General features: G+C 44.5%; 1 protein-coding gene across 1 annotated transcript in view; it reads right to left on the minus strand.

Annotated features, from left to right (window-relative positions):
- Window positions 1-229: 229 nt before the first annotated feature.
- Window positions 230-19,462, minus strand: part of ARMC1 (armadillo repeat containing 1) — a 113,390-nt gene continuing 94,157 nt past the window's right edge. The window contains exon 7 of the mRNA XM_069220258.1: window positions 230-3,379. Within this exon, the coding sequence (XP_069076359.1) occupies window positions 3,188-3,379 (192 nt within the window). The 3' untranslated portion in view covers window positions 230-3,187. The remainder of the gene's footprint in view (window positions 3,380-19,462) is intronic.

The raw sequence follows: 19,462 nt of genomic DNA on the forward strand, positions 1-19,462 counted from the left end.
CCTGAAAATCAGGGAAAACTATTTTCCTTTAAGGACTGACTATCTATTTTTTATGCTAATCCATATACACTTTGTGATATTAAAACAGAACAGTTTTCCAAGGTCTCACCAAATATCATAATACAAAGCCGTTTTCTTTGCTAGTGCTTGTTTTGCTGCATTGTGACATTCACCGAATTCAGGAATTAAGCGATAAAAGAGAAGTAAGAAAACCGAACAAATATAAAAATAACATGTCCTTTTTGTTTTATTTCACACACCACAGTTCAAAAATAATTTACAGTTGCTATAAATGTTATACAAGAGCAGTAATATGGGCACGAGAACATACCTGAACTTGAAAACAAATGACTAAAGCTCTTAATGCACATATTAATTTTACCATTAGATTGCACACAAAAATAAGCGTAGTTTATGTAACAGCATGTGTGCGCTTAGTTTTAACATAAAGCACATTCCCCACAGACTTTTGTCTTGGTTTCGAACTGAAGTTCGTCAGTACACCTGATGACTACAAAATGGATCTTATTTCGGATGGGGTGTACCAAGAGGAGAATGATGATTCCGTTTTCTATGAAAATACTGCTTGGTTGCAAAGTGACTGCTTCGTGAAACTGAAATCCTATGTATTAACACAAGTCTTAAATTATGCAGTAGCAATCTGTACACTGGCAAGACCCACAACGGCGTGGTATATTTTCCTCGCTTTTGGATGGATATAGCTTTTGGTAGCAAACAATGGCTAAGTACTCAAGTAAAAACAACTTCTGCGCTGTAAAAGAAAACGTCGATTTTCCACAATATTAAAAAGGCATTTACGAGGTGACAGTGAAGTAATAGAGCTCAACGTTGCAAAGAAAATAGCCTTTCATGTGACAGTGTATAAAATAATGACTTTGAGGCATTAAATAATATGCATTTCCTTTCTTCTCGAGTTTCAATCTCATCCATTGTATACAGTCTTCAGCGATAAGTAAACTTGTAAAAGATCAAAACAACACAAAAGATACCTAAACTGCATTCATGTCAACTACACAAAACCAGCAAATGGTAACCAATGTTACACACCAGTTAAAACATGGTTTAAATGTTCTTCTGTATATTTCTTGTATGAACACCTATCACATCTCAATTCACTCTTTTTTTGTAAAATCTTTAGTGCACTAGTGGTTAGAGAAAAAAAATACACATGGGATTATACTGTTCCATCTTGCAATACTGTGCTAACATAGGTTACTGCTATTTCTGTGCCCTTAAAAAATACCTTTCCTTAGTATGATGCATACCAGTCCAGTGGATGTCCCACGGACCTTAGCATCAAACCTCCTGCTATGGTGGCACATTTTGCAGAGCTGCTAACGGTCAGCACAAACAAGCAAGTGGATAAAAAAGGCAGTAGATTTCCCAAATAAACAATCATGTCGGGTTAACCATGGGGAGCAACGCTAAGAAAAATAATCAGCCAAAATATGATATAAGGCAAAAAAAAGTTTGAAGGCTGAAGGCATGTGACTTGTGAAACAAAAACAAAACTAAGAAAACTAGACATATTTAAGAACAGATGTGCCGATCGTTACTGGGACCCGATTCACTATCACATCTATTATCAAAGCACAGGAAAAACCCGAACTCCAAAAGGGAACTAGATATATAATACAGAGACAAGGCAGTGTTCCCCAAGGTCTTCATTTGCACTGTTCAGTTCAGATGTTCAGTTATCGTGACACAACATCGGCAAACGGTATAATTCAATGGAAGGACTTGAAAAAAAATAATAGGGCTCCTGTGTTATTACAGTTTTTCTTAGGAAGGTAATTTCACCAATGTCAGTATTCCCATAAATTCATAACATAAGAAATGCAATAAAGTGGCAGTGACTAGTGCATACAAATATTAAGACGAGGAATTAAAAAGTCCCCCTTATGTTCAATATTATGTTGACAGCTATTTGTACAAATATCCATATTAGTAAAGTAATCTGTTGGACAAGAGGAGGGTCAAAGTTTCATCCCCTTAGTGTTCTGTTTCTAAAGGAGTCCTCATCGTGGTGGGTAGTCGAGTGACTTCTAAATGTCCCCATTCAATGATGAACCAAAAGAACAGCTGAAAATTAGACAACAGAAAATAAATTCGAAAGTCTGTAACGAGTTCAACGCTAAGTGCCCAGGGAGTCCTATACTGCTGGCTGCCCGCGCTGAACAACCACCCACTACTGACCCAACCCAACAGTACTACAAGGATCAGAGCTCCCTGGAGACTTTGCCTTGGCCCGTTGCAGAGTTCACATAGCTTTTTGCCTCTCAGTATTTTCTTCCGGCCATTTGATTCACCATTGAATGGTGACAGTTAGAAGTTTCTCGGCCTACCAGTCATGATGATGTCTCAGGCAGACATCAGACATAAAGGAGTTGAGAAGTCAATGCTTCTCCTGTCCAACGGATTACTATACTTGCATGGATACTTGTTCCTACAAATAACCGTTGACATAGTATTGAGTACAAGAGGTGTTTTTTTAATTCCGTATTTCATCTGAGTTCACTGTACTTTTCACTCACTGGTCACTGTCGGTTTTTGCAATTTGTAGGTCATGAATCCCTCACATGCCACCATGTGTTTGTTTCTTCTTTATACATATTAACATACTGCACGGAATTACACGAATAATAACACTTACCGTCCAAAAATTGCAATGACAGGTCCACCATGAGATTTTTCTTTCCTTTAACTGAATGATACAGTTTACTGATGTTGACTCTCAATAACTAACCACGGAATAATGGAAATTAACTCTTTTGGGAACATCTTTTTGTGTCAGTTATCGCTCCTCAAGTAGTCACACTGGACGTTCCATGCAAATAACAGTATTTATTCACTCTACAGTAGGCACGCTACCACATTCGTTTGCTAGCTAAGAAAATGAGGGCATCGTCTAACCTATTTACAGACCCGTGTATAACAGTGAAAGAATTAAACCGGTTTGGAACGAGGAGCTCTTTCATACTCATCATCTATTCATAACATTATGCATACCAGGCTAAATGCTTGATACAATGGAATTTGCAGCATAAATATTGGTCTTCTAAAAACTGAATGTGAATTCTTATTGCAATTGCACTTGGAAGTCCACCAAAGAAATGGCAAACTTGCCCCCTTTTGGTTTGCACAGGTTTTAAACCCCAAACCCGGGTCACCAATAGAAAGACCGTGATAGAAAGTTTGCAGCCGTGCTGAACCAGGTGCCTCCACCCTCCATGTGGGACCCTACACGGGACACAGCTTTGTCTTGTTCTTTTGAAGGGCTTTCATCTTCTGGTAAATAGTCCGGCAAATCTGTATTCTGTTCTACTTCCACAGGAGTGTCTTGAAATGGAACCAACATCTAAAAAGAAATAAGATTTTAGCAACTTTTCTTCAAAAGGCTTTGGAAAAAAAGAAAGGAATGCAAGCAAACATTTGTATATCCAGTAAGGGAGAATGCCTGAAGCGTGCTTTGGAATGACTAGATAACTCTCCAGTAGTATTTGTGACTGAATCAAAGAAAGTCAGATTCGCAAAAAAATGTATATCTATAAACATTTACTTACACTTACGACTGGGTGTAAAGTTATAATTTCTTTTGAGAAACATATAGCTTTTCAGGAGTACACAAGGGAATGCTTGATCATCCCCATTTACGTTAGCGCCAAGGCAATTTTGCATCTATAATTGTACATACGACACAACAGCACATGCAACTGAACATCACACTTTTCTCCATTAGGAAGAAAACACCTTCACCAATTACGAGATTGTTCCCTTCCCTTTTCCAACCTAGACCGTTTCAAGGGTGGAAATAGGCAGAGAAAAGGTTAGTGAATACAAACAAGTCCATCGCTGGGTCCTGACAAATTTTCTAGGTATTCCTGCCCTGGGACACAACTCCTGGTGGAGATTTACTCACAGAAAAATGGACGCGAGTGAGAAATCATATTTGTTGACTAGGAAAAGAGGATTTACATTTGTTAAGGCCATTTACGAGCAAATGTTAAAGTTACATGCATAAAGAGCTTTATTAATCATCAGGTCCTTAAAGTTTATTTGTTAGCTCTGATACAATCCATCTGGCTTAAAAATGTCAATGCCCTGTTATGAAAATACGTTTACTTAAGCAGGAACTAAAGGCTAACAATTTCAGTAGTGGTGGTAGAACCTTTCATTGAAGCAGTGATCACATATGAGCCTAATCCAAAGAAGACTATACAAACTATCAATCTGATCCAAAAAGATAATACGAACAAGAATGTAAGAAGTGACAAAAGTCAAGTTTATTGCATTTCCTAGACATGTAGCAAGAGTGGGACAAAATCGCATGGCCATGTTATCTTTGGTAATAACTAGGCAAAACTAAACACACTTATCTTTAAAGTGTGGTGGTGTTTTCTAGAACCAAATCACTAACAACCGGTATAAAATATTTCTTGAAATATAACAAAAGGGAATAACTGACATACTGGTACGCTCCCACCATCACAGATTTTGAATCATGTGAATACATATCCCACAGATGGTGCCCAATTCGTATTTGCTAAAGGATGAGAAGCTTGTCAAAAAATAATTTGCACGATTTTTCTTTTATAAATACTGCAATAAATTAACCAATTAAACTTCACTGGACGTTTATCCAGCCATCACCGCAGAAAAGGCGAATTGTAAATTATGTTGTCCAAAAGAAATGAAAAAAGGAAACAAAAGCATAGAAAGGCTTTAAAGATTTAAAATGAACAATTTGGGGGAGACAGCCGGGTTGCTGGCAGTGAGCTGTGATTCTGCTCTGCTTGCCTATGGAATTGTGTGTGGTGATCTAGAATGCAAGAAGAAGTGGTAATCATGTAGTGGAAACAGCCATACTTTCTGACCTTGATGTTGCTCTTGTTGACAATCAAAGCATTCTCCTGTTTTACCACAAGTTCTTGTTTACCACTGGAACTCGTGAAGCTCGTTTTTGGGAACGAAGAGGCACTTAACACAGGTCTCCCACAACACGCACTACAACCACTTGGGTCCCTTCTACTTACCATCCCCCAGGGTGTCATGGTGGAGGGAGGTGACTTCAATGCCTTTCACGACCCCATATTGGACACCTACGGATCTCAGCGACTGGGGTTTCAGCCACGCTTCTGACAACTGTCAGCTTGGGCAGTCTTAATGGGGCCTTGAGACGCATGTGGCACCCCCGCAAACATGCCTTGACTCACTTGACCCAATATGGCTTCTGGTGGCAGATGTCACCCAGCTTTCAGAGATTGAGACCCTTTCCGGAGGTTTCTCGGACCAAGGCCCCTTCTTACCTCTTGCCGCTCCACCCCCTAAACTGCGACACTACGCCTTGTGTGGTATATTAATGTTTGGTATTTTACTGACCAAAATGCTCCAACTTTATTGAAACAGAGATCCGCTCTTCTTTCTAAGTGAACAGAGGGACAGACCACTCAGCTGGAACACTGTGAGCGGCTAGCACTTAGGGGTTTGGTTAAAAGATATGTCTGTGGTAAAGAGGCGCAGATACTGTCACAGACAACAACTCTTCAGGCCCAGATTCTCTCCCTGGAGCGGAGAAGCGGCCCTCTGCTGACCTAGACTGGCAGCTAACATTGGTGAGATTACGCCTGTATCAAATCTCTTTAGAAGAGGCCAGGCAATGCTGGAAAGCATTGACATAATGGTTGTATGAACAAGGGGATACGTTGGGAAAGCTTTTATACTGCCTGGTCACCAGAGACTTCGCCTCCAGGGTGGTGCCCTCGATTAGATATGCCAAGGGATACCTACATGAGCAGGCTGTGGTGGTGCAAATTTTCACAAGACTATTATCGTACATTATATCCAAGAGTACACGGGCCCCCTCGTGAGAATGCACACTCAGAGCTCCACGATATTTCATTGCCCTCAATCCCCCTGTCGTTGACTATAAAGATCTTGACCAGCAGATCATGGTGGAAGAGAATGGGGAGGTGCTCTCAGCTATGCCTCCAGGGAAAACCCCAGGTCCAAACAAATTCCCAGTTGAACCAATGTTTACTCAGACCAATTAAAAGACTTATTTGACAGAAATTCTCGTACTCAAAACACTTACAAGACCACTTCTGAGGCTGTAGGGGCTGCCTTTGTTCAGGTTTGTTCCCTAAAATGAAGGATCACTTACGTCTCATTTGCCCAGGTAGAAAAATAATGGCTTACAGAATTAGTTGTTGTAGCTATGAGTTGTTTTGAAGCCGAAGGGAAAAAGAACATGCAGAAACCAATTATTGTCTCTCCAAATGCTTTCACTCTAGCAAACAGTGGGGCAAGGACGAATGGGGCAGAAAGCAGCATGGTCCAGGGGATGGGGGAGTTGCAACTTTCACCTTCTCTTCCGCTATTTGGCAAACCGACTGATGAAGTTTGCAGTTCTAACCAAAAGAGTACTTCATAATGTTACCTGAATTATTACTGTATCCTTTGGTCCAGTACCCAATAAGCATACTTTCTCGTTTAGCCCCTCATCCCCTCCTATACATTTAGGGAAAGATTATTTGTGAAAACTCAACTATACTGTGTATTTGGATGTTCCTGTGAAGAATCAAAATTAACTTCACTGGATGAATCCTCTCCCCCTGTTGCAGCTAAAGGTGCAAACCCTTCAAAGGATTGGTACACAATTTTACAAAAGGTCCTGTGCCTCTGTAATTTGCCCGGTCTTGAGACTATTCCAAATCCAGTGACCATTCGTCCTACATACCACCTACTTCGGTGTGCCTAGTATTTTTCCTTCTTTTACATCCAGACTGCCAATTTATCTTACTTTTGAATGTGAACAGAATTTGCTGAATTGGACAAGACGTCCCCAGGGCATTACAGATCAGCCTGTTTTCTTCCAGGCCCAACAAAAATATCATGATTCAATTCCCTTCCCTTCCATGGTGGTCCTATTCGTATTCACTGTGCGGACAACCGGTTGCACACCTCCACTTCCATGAACCAATGCAAATGTGATTTGTTGCATGTGTTCACTGAATTAGCAAAGAAAGGGCATAGTTTTGCGGGATTAGCTGTAGTTTTGCCTTCCTCATGTACATTATTTGGGACACAACATTAGTGCAGGAGAAAAACATTTCTTCATGGATTGCATCTAAACAATTCTCAAAGTTCATTTCCGAGTACTGGGTTTCAAATGTAACGGATGGCTTGTTACTGTCACTTGTACTAACAGCCCCTATTCCTCATTCTTTTGGTGCCATTTTGCTTACTGCTAAAACGCAAGGTGTGTCTTAGTTGTCAAAGTAGCAGCTTTCGAAGGAGGTAGTCGTGGTAAAATATGCTGCATAACAGCAAGACAAGAGAAAGGGTCTTGTGGGAATGTTCTTTGCTAATTAAGCCGCGAAGAGTGCAGCCGTATCACTGGCTTCTAGTGTTACAATGTGCACTTCTCTTATCTCAGATCCCCTAGCACTTGGACTTCATAACCTTGCTATTCTACAAGAGCAGGCATCAAAGGTTAAAAGGATCTTTGGAGAAGGCACTGCTGCTGTACATATCAGGACAAATGGAGGTCAAAAGATGGCAAAACAGTGCCTCTCAGAAAATATACCGCATAGCCCTGCTATTCTATACTGTAGTATTACAGATGTGGGCAAAGATGGAATAATTCTTGCAGCAAATAGTTATTGGTTTGTTCCTAGTTTTCCTTCTAAGCAGTACTGTTAGTCATGCGCTACTTGTCAAGCATAAAATGTTGGTAAAGAAGTCGAAATGTTTAGATCTGCTTATCTGACCCGTTTGTCCATATAGAGTATTATTTAGATGCCCCAGTACTGTTCTCATCTATGTGCCCTGGTCATGGTTTGCATGTTTTCTTGGTGGATTGAAGCTTTTCCCTGTGCAAAGGAAGATGTTCTTAGCACGCTTAAGAGACTACTGTAATACGTTTTCTCAAGATTCTCAAATCCTATGAGAAGCTTCCAAGGCAGTAATCTTGTTTAATCAGTGCAAGAAATGTGTAAAGCTCTCCAACAATACGTTCATCGTCCAATAACACAATATTGAAACTGTGTGCAGAGACAGGTTTGAAATGACACAGCATCTTACTATTAGCCTTAATGTTAATAAGAGCGATTCGCAGCCAAAGACTAAGTTGAGTGCTAATAAAACACTAGTGGGAAGGGCCAGGATATTTCCTTCCATTCTTTCAATGTATCCAGCTTTGCAAATTATACACCTGACTGATAGTTTGTGCTTAACATCTGCAGGCAACTGATTTGATGTATCAACAGCTTCTGTTCTCAGTTTTAAGAAACTCTACCAGAGCCTATCTGAGGCCTGCCACGACAAACAGCCTGCACACTGAAAAACAAGATAAGGTAAGTACGCGCAAACTATCACTCCAGGATCTAGCAAGGCATATTCCAAATCCTCCTCATCCCCAGCACTGTCCTCAAGTACAGAGAATTATCTCCTTAGTCCACACATCGCACTGCGAAAGAACCACGCATACTGAAGGGGGGCTACAGATGGACATCCCCGGTCTCTACACACAGAGCAGCAAAGAAACCAGAATGCTTTTGCTCCTTCTGCTGTCCATGGTCATCACCTGCAACTCAAGTAGCAAACTGAATTCCTGCTTCCTTTGTGTCTCATAGGGTATGACCAGCTCCCTTCGCAGTTTCATGGGATGACTGTGCCCCCAAGAGAGGGTAGGTGATGGATTGGAAGAGTGCAGTGACAGTGCTGCCACCCTTCCCAGAGATAAGTGATCAGCCTATCAAGAGACTTTAATATGCCATCTTTCTGAATTTCTACTCATGTGCCCATGGATTCAAAGGGAGTGTGCCCATGATTTCTAACCCATTCATCTTGGGGGAATCAATGTGCTGATCAGCACTAATATGGCCATGTAATATCAGAGAAATAGGACTCCTGTTAATGCAGGTAATCTAGAATTGCCAATTCGTGAGCAGGATGTACGATCCCAACATCCATTTAGCCACTGCTGCCAAAGGACTATACTGCAAAGAAGAGAATGCCCGCATTTACTTAGGCTTCAGTGGTGTGCAACATAATTGTGGGATAGCACAAGAGCCAAATCTCCGTTCCCACCTTTTCCCAAGTGGAATTCTGAACATCATCTTTTCCTTAAGAGTCAATTTCACCTGAAGAAGCACAAATGCCCAGGCCGAAACTCTCTAAATCTGTTTATAAAGGTAAATATATATTTTTTTTAAATGGTTTAGAGGTTGCTACCTTGTTTTTGTAGTCATCACCATCACTCAATGTGCCCATTAACCATGATTGGCAAAAGAGAAGCACAAGACAAGTATTACAGACTGCAATGATTTCCACAGTTTTATTGACAAGGTATGGGATTGGCCTCTCGGAAGAGGAGTTGAGAGGTGTGGCTAACGTCCCAGAGGAGGTGGGAGTCTCCCACAATGATGCTCTTGTACTAATAAATATATAACTAACCGCTAAGGAAACAGTTACCTTGCAGAACGGAATGGCCACAGACTTTGTTCTTGCATGTAAAGGAGGAATTTGGGTTATTGGATTGGTTACAGTGCTCTCTGTATGTTCCCAACAATTCCACATTTATTCACAAAGAAAGTGCTAATCAAAGAACTGCATACTGTTGACAATAATCTAAAATTGTGGGACATTTGGGGGCATGGCAAACAAGGTGGTACAACAGGACACAGATTCAGCCTCCTCCGCTAGTTAACTTCTGATAGCAATAGAATATCTTTTCTACAGCATGGCATCAACACAACAAAGTAACTGGGCGAGGTCGGAGGAGTTAAGGAGGTCAGAGGAGTCCAAGTTGTGATATCACTTGACAAACGTTATGGTGAAGTGCGGCAGCACTGTCCCGCTCTACCTGCCTGAAAGAAGAAAAACGGCAGTCATTAGGCGGCCGGACTCAGGAAAGACCTGGGATGCGGGTGCCATGGAGGAGATTAGAACATCTGGACAGTGTGTAGGGTGATTAAGGGAAGTCTGGGGGCAGTGTAATTGGAGGAGCACCGTGGCTCCTATTGCATGTGTGGAGAACCGCATCCCCCACCCCACTCAACCTCACCCCCCACACACAAACCAGTGCAGGGCCATGGCAGAATGTTAGAGAAGGGGTCATCAGGATCAGAGAACAAAGCCTAGTTGGAGGTAGCTGTACTCCTCAGGTTGCTGTAGTTCTAACTTTAGGAAAGAAGTTGGGCACCAGGGCCTCCTTAAGGGCAGATTATAATGTGAGAGTGCCAGGACACAACATACCTTGGGAGTGATATGGGACTCTGAAACAGATTGAAGCCAGTCTTAGCTCACGTTGCAGGACCAGGTGGATACTACTGAAAGGCAACATTTTTTCATGCCCATCTTGTGACATTTAAAGGTATTAGACAGAAGGGAACTGGCAATTGTTGGCTAGTCAAAGGGAGGACTAATATACGCCATAGGTGGCGACCTATGCGTAAAAGCAGTGGACTGGGAATCTGGGAGAAGGGGGATGGTGTTTCTGTATTGCTTTAAAGAATTCTCACACCAGTATGGATAAGCTCAAACACCTACATCCCAAGACAGTTAAGTGTGCAGATTATAAGGCTGATTGCGTAGAAACTGTAATGTTGCATACTAATACAGATGCTGAACAGAAGTGAGACGAACGCTTGTGTCAGAGGGCGGGCCTGGGACAAGAAGTGTGGAACCAGGCCCTGCTCACTGTAATTGTAAGGACCTCAGTCAACTGAGCTGTACTAAAAGGTACAAGTAGGGACCTAGCCTTTGAGGAGCTGCAAAAAATAATCTTCCTGGAATATAGGGCTGAAGACATAAAAGGAAGAAACAACATTTACACAGTCTGGTTCCAAGGATTAGCCGAAGCATATATGGTTGAGCTGAGTGGAACATCAGTGTCTAAAGGATTCACAACTTAATAAAACAGCGCATGGTGCTCCTGTGCCGCCGCCGCCGCCTGGAGAACAACTCAGACCTATTATTGTCAAATTATTCAACAACCACAGCAGACATCATCCTCCAATGTGTAAGACAGAATGGTTCACATGTGATTGGAAAGGCACAGATACTAATCTTCCCAAAAAGTACTTTGGCCGATAAATAACAAGACTATCTGGTTTGTTGTTAAAAAAAAAAAGAGGAAGCCTGAACATCCTCTTCCGCTGTCACACAAAAATATTTCTTCAGCGATCACAAGCATCCTACAACTGGCCCAAATCGGACACTCAGCCTCCAGAACAATCCCTACCCATGGGACACTAAGTTAGGTCCTCAGAAACAGCCATCACCGATCTCAATCTGTGACCTACACCACAGATAAGCCAGAGAAGGCCAATTCTCATTTCCCATTATTTGGACACAATCGGCAAGGACTCCCACATTTCATCATGTAACGCTGGCAAAACAAACAATTATCATACTTGTTATTCTCCAACACTATGCTGCAGCAATAAACAACCTTACGATCACCCTCAGTGCAGATGATCAAATGTAAATAAGAAATAGGACCCGGTGCAATATTCAAATGCACCAGGTTGCAACCTTGAAAATCTTTGGGTGAAATGCATCACCAGTCCTGCCCCACCACTTCTTTGCAGTGTCTTCTACCACACTCCTAGAAAATATCTCTTGACCTTTTCGTTGAACTTGGCAGGTCTTCCCTCAATATTGCCATAGATTTAATTTCTGTTTAATTCTTGGGTAAGGTCAACATCTGGACGGACAATCACTCAGACACACAAGCTCAGGGCATCACAGATGCCATTAATAACTTCATTCATCGCCACTCATGGCCATACTCTTATCAAAATAAAACTTCAGTTGAGATTAGCAGCCCGCTAAAACAATGTTACACTCTTCACCTTTTAGGCTAGAAAGGAACTTGCATAACAAACAAGTTACTTATTGGTAGAGACAGTATCTAGCTGCAGATTCCTTACCTTTGAATTTCCCAGGCATCAGACTGGATCGGGAAGATATTTGCGTGAGCAGTAACATTGTGCAGCGTTGCCAGAATGGATGTCACGGTCACCTATATATGCGCCAACACGGTGCGCCGAAGTCAGTTGTTTTTCACGACTTTCCACTCCAGGGGAGCAGAGCCATGAAGAGCATTGACATTGGTGTGTCCAATCTAGGGCCCTGAAAGGGATCATCCCTAACCTTAGAAATCTGTCTGCACAGCAGTGAGAAATGGGTGGGTCTGTAAGGAATCTGCAGCTAGATATTGTCTCTACCAGATAATTGGTTAACAAAGGTATTTAACTTGTTCATCTGATAAATACTACTAGCTGCAGAATCCTTACCTTTAAATAGATAGCCAAGCAGTACCAACCCTGGTTGTGGGCTGCGGATAAATTTATTAAACTAGCCCTGTAGGACCAAATGGGCAAAGTGCCTATCCCTGCGGACCAGACTGTCCGGCAATAATGTTTGGCAAACATATGCAGGGATGCCCACGTTGCTGCCTAGCAGATGTCCAGGATCGGGTTTTCATGTGCCAGCTCCATTGTCACAGTCTTTCTTCTGGTGGAATGGGCCCTTAGTCCTCAGGGGGGCATTTCTGATTCAGGATGTAGCAGATTCTAATACTGAGAATGACCCAGAATTAAATGGTTCGCTTCTGTACTGCCTGACCTTTCTGTGCTCCAACATACCCCACAAAGAGTTGGGCATCCAACCAGAAATCTTTTGTGTGGACAAGGTAGAACAACAACATTGTTTTTGGGTCCAGATGGTGAAGTCGCTCCTCTTCTTTAAAGGGATGTGGAGCAGCATAAAAGGTGGGAAGGGTGACTGACACAACTTTTGGAAGGAAAGAGGCCCTAGTGTGAAGCACCAATTTGTCTGGAAACATGGTCAAATAGGGAGGCTTTGATGACAAAGCCTGCAGTTCACTCACCCTGCTTGCAGATATTATTGCCACTAGAAAGGCTGTCTTCAGGGTAAGCAACCAGATGGAACAATTGTGCAGCGGCTCGATGGAAGTACAATTGAGGTAGGTGAGAACCAAATTAAGGTTCCACTGAGGCATGATGAGGGGCGATGGGGGAAACATATGTACAAGTCCTTTGAGAAATCTATTTACAATAAGGGACTTAAAGAGGGTTGGTCAGCGAGCCACAGGAAGTCAGACAGAGCAGAGAGATAGCCCTTGAGAGTACCCAGAGCAGATCCCTGCTGGGCAAGGGTAAAAATGAAGAGAAGAATATCAGAAAAAGAGGCAGAAAGAGGGATGATAGCTGGTTCAGTATAGTAATTTAAAATTTTTTGCCTTTGGCAGGCGTATACCGCCTTGGTGGAGGGACACTTTGCTGCCAGAATGATATTACAGACTTTAGGAAGAAGGTCAAAAGCTCCACGCAAGAAGGAAGAGAGTTGACCGGTCCAGGTGGAGAACCCTCCCTTGCTGCTGCAACAGAAGATTTTCCCAAAGGGTAGCATGATCGGAGGAGCGATGCTCATTCTCAGACGCTTGGGATACTAGAATCTTCGTGCCCAGTCCGGTGTCACAAGAATGACTTGGACCCTGCCTTTCCTGATCTTCTCGAGAACTCTGGGCAGAAGTGGTACGGGCAGAAAGGCTTACAGGAGGCCTGAGTTTCACTCAAGATAAAAAGCATCTCTGAGCAATTGCCGCCTTGGAAACTGCAATGCCAAAACTGATGATATTGCACGTACTTTTTGGAGACAAACATATCTAACCAAAGCTCTCTCCACTGCTGAAAGAGTTCTTGCACCAACTCCGACTGGAGATACCACTAGTGATTCACTAGGTATGGGCATTTGAGTTTGTCTGTCCTGGCATTCAGAGAACCTCCTAGGTGTTGAACCACCAGACTTAAGTCGTTCTGTTCCAGTCATGTCCAGGGACGCAGGGCCTCTTGGCAAAGGGTCCACAACCCCACCCTGCCCTTCTTGTTGCAATACCACATGGAAGTCGTGTTGTCAGTGGACACCTGCACTCAGATCACTCCGAGCTCTAGCAAGTGAATTCCAAATTCTGCCAGAGACCAGAGTCCTCTGATCTCCACCTCTCCTAGACGGCCCCCCGTCCCAGGAGTGATGCATCTGTCACCACTGTGCAATCTGGTTGGGGAAGGGAGCGGAGTCTGCCTTTGACCCAATCAAGGTTCATCAGCCACCACTACAGGTCCTTTGCAGTTCCCTCTGAGAGATACCCCTGATGCTGAGCCCACTGGAACTTCAGGTCCCACTGCAGTGCCTGCATATGCCATCTGGCATGATTCACCAGCAGGAGGCCATGAGGCCCAGTAGCCTCAGAGTTGTTATTCTCACCGAAATCCAGAACAGAGGATGAAAAACTGGTATCATAGCCTGAATATCTCAGACTCACTGCTCAGGAAGTTAAGCCCGAAACTGCTCCGATGAAAGGAAGCAAGGAAGTCAGGTTCGGTACGTTATAGTGAACACATGTGAATACAGGAAGTCCGCTGTAGTCTGAAGGTGGGAGATGACAGCCTAGGGAGAGCCCACCTTCAATAGCCAGTCATTGAGATAGGGTAAGACTGAAAGTGCTTGTGACCTACCTTGAATTGCAGGTAACACTTGTGGGGAGGCAGGATGGGGATGTGGGAAAACTCATCCTGCAAGTCCAATGCTACAAACCAGTCTCCTGGGTCTACGGCAGACAAGACCTGAGCTAAAGTGAGCATCTTGAATTTCTCCTTCTTGAGGAAGAGATTGATGGTTTGGAGGTCTAGAATAGGTCGAAGACCTTTGTTCTTTTTGGGGTCAAAAGATAGTGGGAATAACAACCATTGCCTACTTCTGATATCGGAACCCTCTCTATGGCTCCCTGCTCCAAGAGAGCCATAACTTCCCCTTGCAGTAAGGGTAGATGATCCTCCATCTGCCGTTCTTCTGTTGGCAGTATAGGGGAAGGGGAGGATTCTATGCGGATGGAGTAGCCCCTCTGAATGATCTGCAGGACCCACCTGTCTGATGTAATAGACTTCCATTGGGGGTGATGATGACTTATTCTCCTGCCAACTGGATTGCCATGATCCCTTACTAGGAGACCAGGAGGGTTTAGAGGCTGCAGCTGCCGGGGGTGGTTGGTGGTTGATGGCCCCTGGATACCTGATCCACAGGGTCAGAATGCCCCAAGTCCACATCCACACAAACCTTGGGGAGCTTGTGCAGGACAGTGGCTGGCATAGAGTTGGTGCAGTGGCACCCCTATTCCGTAGCCACAAAAGGGGAGAAGGGCAGACTGTCCTTAAAGCACCTATAGCCCGCATGTCCTTAAAGCATTCCAAAGCTAATTCTGCCTTCTCTCTGGACAGACGTGTCCCATTGAAGGGTATGTCCATGAGGATGGCCTGGGCATCCCCTGAAAAGCCAGATGTTCTCAACCAGGTGTTGCGTCCAAGAGCCACTGTCAATGAAACCGATCTGTTCAGCAAGTCTGTTGTGTCCAAGCCATACATGATGGTGACCTTTGCTGCATCTCTTTCATCCTTTACCACTGGGGAGAGGATGGTCCAGGTCTCTTCCAGGACCTGTGAAAGCGCTCACGCAACCATATCCCACATTGTGTGGGAATAACGACTCAAAAGGTATGTAGTGTACACCAACCGCAATGCTAGGTTGGTGGAAGAATTATTTTTTCCCCCAATGTGTCCAGCCTTTTGGATTCCCTGTCTGGTGGTGCAGCAGGGAACGTGATGTGGAAAGGGAAGGCTTGGACTACGAAGCTCTCAGCGGTGTGGTGTTGGGTGAGGAAATTTTGGTTACCTGGTGCAGGCGATGGCGGAGAGCAATTATCCTGTGCTGGGCTTGGACTAAGTTCCCAGTTGGACATCAGACCGTGCTTCATTGAAGGGGAGCAGCTGTTCTGATGGGAAAGTTGCAGGCTGAAGCACTTCTATCGAGACCACCACAGAGGTGAGTTCGAGGTCGTGGACCTCCGCTGCTCTCGTCAGCACCACTGCATACGATGCTCCCTCCTCTGTAGCCACGGTAGGGGGAGAAACCAAACCAGTATCTGGAGATGTGTCCAGTCTACCAGCATCACCCAGTTCCTTATACCAGTCTATACATGCTCCCACCAACTGGTATTCTAAAGGGTCCAGTGACCCCTCCCATTCCTCCTCTATGCCTGGCTGCTCAGAAAAATGATCAGGCAACAACCTAGGACCAAGGGACCTGTTGGTGCCAAGTTATGCAGTTCCGACTCCGAGTCCTCGGGTGCCAGAGAAGGTCGCTTTGGCATGACCGGCGCTGGTCCAGATCCGAGATCGGATCCACGAGACCCCATCGGAGCCAAGGCTGAAGCCATCGGAGTGGGTCCTGAGGGGGCATCCTCTGACCGCGCTGGGCCCAAAAGTGCTCCGGAGGGGTCAGCCTGCTCAAATACGCAGTGCATGGCCACGTAAAGCTCTCACCTGAGCAGGGGTTGATCCAATTCCCAGAAATGAAAGGAGTAGTGTCAGACCTGGCAATGGTTCAGTGGAACCTTGCCTCAAACACCAATGTTCCAAAGTCACTGCATCAGCCGACGGACGAGGAGAAGTCGAAGCACACTTCTACTTGTTGAGAGTCTTACGCCTCTTCCCCGAGCATCATGAAGTGGGAGAAAAAGGACTTTGGGCTCCTGTAGCAGTTCTGCAAACTTCTCCATGATTGGGACCAAGACCTCCAAGGAGTCACGGTAAGTGGGATCGACTGCCTGGCCGCAAACAGCTTTGAATGCTCCCCCAAAGCCTTTGGTGCTATGCCCCGGCAGTCCGAGCACGACTTAAGAGTTGTGGTCGTGCTAGAGACACCAAAAATAGACGAGACGGGGGTCTGTAACCGACATGGCCAGTGACAGGCGCCACACTGTTTAAAATCTGACTTCCTCAAACACATTCCTTCACAAAAAAAAATTCGACAAAACATCCAAAAAAACAGCCAAAAAACTAAAGAGGGTAGCTCTTTCTCTGGATCAGCGATAACTGGCACGGAAAAAAAAGAACTTACGTCCGCATGCCAAGGTGGCGCATAGATAGGTGACCACAATATCACTTTTGTCGTTGATGCACAGAACCGAACAAAGCCATCTGATGGTGGGCAGGGGTACCACTCACACAAAAATCTTCAGGATCCAGTCTGATGCCTGGGAACTGCAAAGGTAAGGAGTCTGAAGCTAATAATATCTATCAGATAGTAGTACCTCATCTTTCCTGAAAACATTCTTTAATACGTTTTTGCAAACCGCTGGCAATAGCACTATACAATGTACTTGGTGCCTACACGCAGCTTTGGCCCACGTCAGCAAGACTGGAGAGGCAGCAGTCTTGCTGATCATCGACTTTGAAAAAGCATTCAACACTGTTGACTGGGACTATCTTGGAACAGTGCTGCACCAGATGGGGTTTGTCACCCGTTTACAGGAGATGGTGTCACTTCTATATTCCTAACGGACGGCCGAAGTAATGGTCAATGTCATACTGTCTCAGAAGTTCCCAATCTGACATGGTACTTGACAGCAGTGCCCTCTCTCCACGGTACTCTTCGCTTTCACCATCGAGTCCCAGGCACACATGATCCACTGCAACGCACAGATGAGGGCGTGGCGATGGGAGGGTGCCTCTGAGGACAGGACTTCACTATATGTGGATGACATCCACCTCTTCCTCGCGGACCCGGACGTTTCTGAATCGCAGGCCCCTGAGCTCTCCGTCTCTTTATGGAAGCCTCAGGCCTACAAATGGACGTAGGGAAGTCACTACTCATCCCTCTACAAGGGGACTCTGCATCGAGTGATTGGCGACCAGGCATCCCTGTTTGCAGACTCAGCGTTAAGTACCTGAGTATACATATCTCAACTCTGCTGGACTTCACCTGGGCCCTCAACCTTCCAATCCTCTTGAAAAAAACTAGAATCACTCTGACAGCATGGCAACACCTCCCCCTCAACTTCTTGGAAAGAGTCACACTAATTAAGATGATGATAATGCCTCATTTCCACTATATCCCGCAAAACGTCCTAATCTACATTACTAATACATGGTTTAATGAGGTAGCAACACTGCTTCGATCCTTTCTATGGAGGCCCTCCACCTCATAGCTCAAGCTAAATGCCGCCAGTCAGTATACGATGGAGGCATTGGGGTGGTGGATATCTATCTCTACTACTGGGCATCCCACCTGTTAGTCAAAAATGACTTGCTGACAGGCCGTTGAGATGATCCCATGTAGCAACTAGAACTGTGCACCCTTAGAGGTGACATGATGATGCATAATTTTTATGGCCGAACAATCCCTCTTACTCTCCAGGAGGTTACCAGAGTGATCTTCTTGGTGTGGACAGGGTAACACACTTTATAAGCTGGGACAGGCAACTGCCTCAGTGGACCCCCCCCTTGGAAGAGGCCTGGCTGGAGCAGCTGGTGCATCTGGTGGGATTTAGCTGTTGGGGCTCGATTGGGAATACTGTGTTGGGAGACATATAATCAGGCTTTGCCATGTGCTCTTATACCAATCTCCCCCGCACTCAGTTCCACAAGTATTTACAGGTGCACCATACCCTGGATTGCTATGGCACTAGCCTACAGGAACTACCAGACTTTAGCCCCTGGGAGGCAGGGTTGTTGATGGGGGAACTGGGTTGCAGGGGTATCTCCCAGTGATACTGAGCCTTGGTATGCAACGACCACGAGACACTGGATCTGCTTCAGAGGAGGTGGAAGGGCAGAACTGGGAAATCAGAGGCGACTGAATGGCGAAAAGCCTGCATGTCTCCTAAGGAAATAACAATATCTGCACGTCTCCTCCTGGTCCAACCACACTACCTCCACCAGACCTACATGACTTCCCAACAACTGAGATACATGGGCACTGTCTCAGACCTCAGATGCGCCCGCTGCCAATCTCTGGAGACCCTGCTGGTGATAATGGACAATTTTGGTGGGACGCAGGGATACAGGGCTCTGGTGGGCTTGGCAACTCTAGTGGCCAAAGGACACAGCACAATCCTGGAAACGGCAGGACCCACTGAAGTTGAAGTTTTGGTGAGCTGCCATGGACTGGTGTGCCTAAGAAGAGGAACCAATTATTGCCTGGGGTTGTCCACAAAAATTCTCTAAGATTTGAGGTAAATGTTGGGACTACTATAGATTGACTTCCACAGTGGGACATATGTCTTGAATTATGATGTAACACGTAAGGGGCGGCGGCTAGGTGCAGGCGGGGAACAGGAACAAGATGAAGAAGCTTTCATTATGTTTAAGGCATTTTGTTTTGTTACACTGCAGTCAAAACCAATAAAATATGTTTATTTAAAAACAAAAAAAAACAGAAAGGTACTTTTTACTGGTTTTGCAACTTTATATCCTCCTCACATTAGTAGTAAATATTACCTAAGAACTATATAACTTGTGATACAGAATGCCATTTGCCATGAACAGAAGAGAAGAGTAATATTTGTTGTAGAAAA

This window comes from Pleurodeles waltl, chromosome 2_2 (assembly GCF_031143425.1).
Source record: "Pleurodeles waltl isolate 20211129_DDA chromosome 2_2, aPleWal1.hap1.20221129, whole genome shotgun sequence".
NCBI classification, from domain to species: domain Eukaryota; kingdom Metazoa; phylum Chordata; class Amphibia; order Caudata; family Salamandridae; genus Pleurodeles; species Pleurodeles waltl.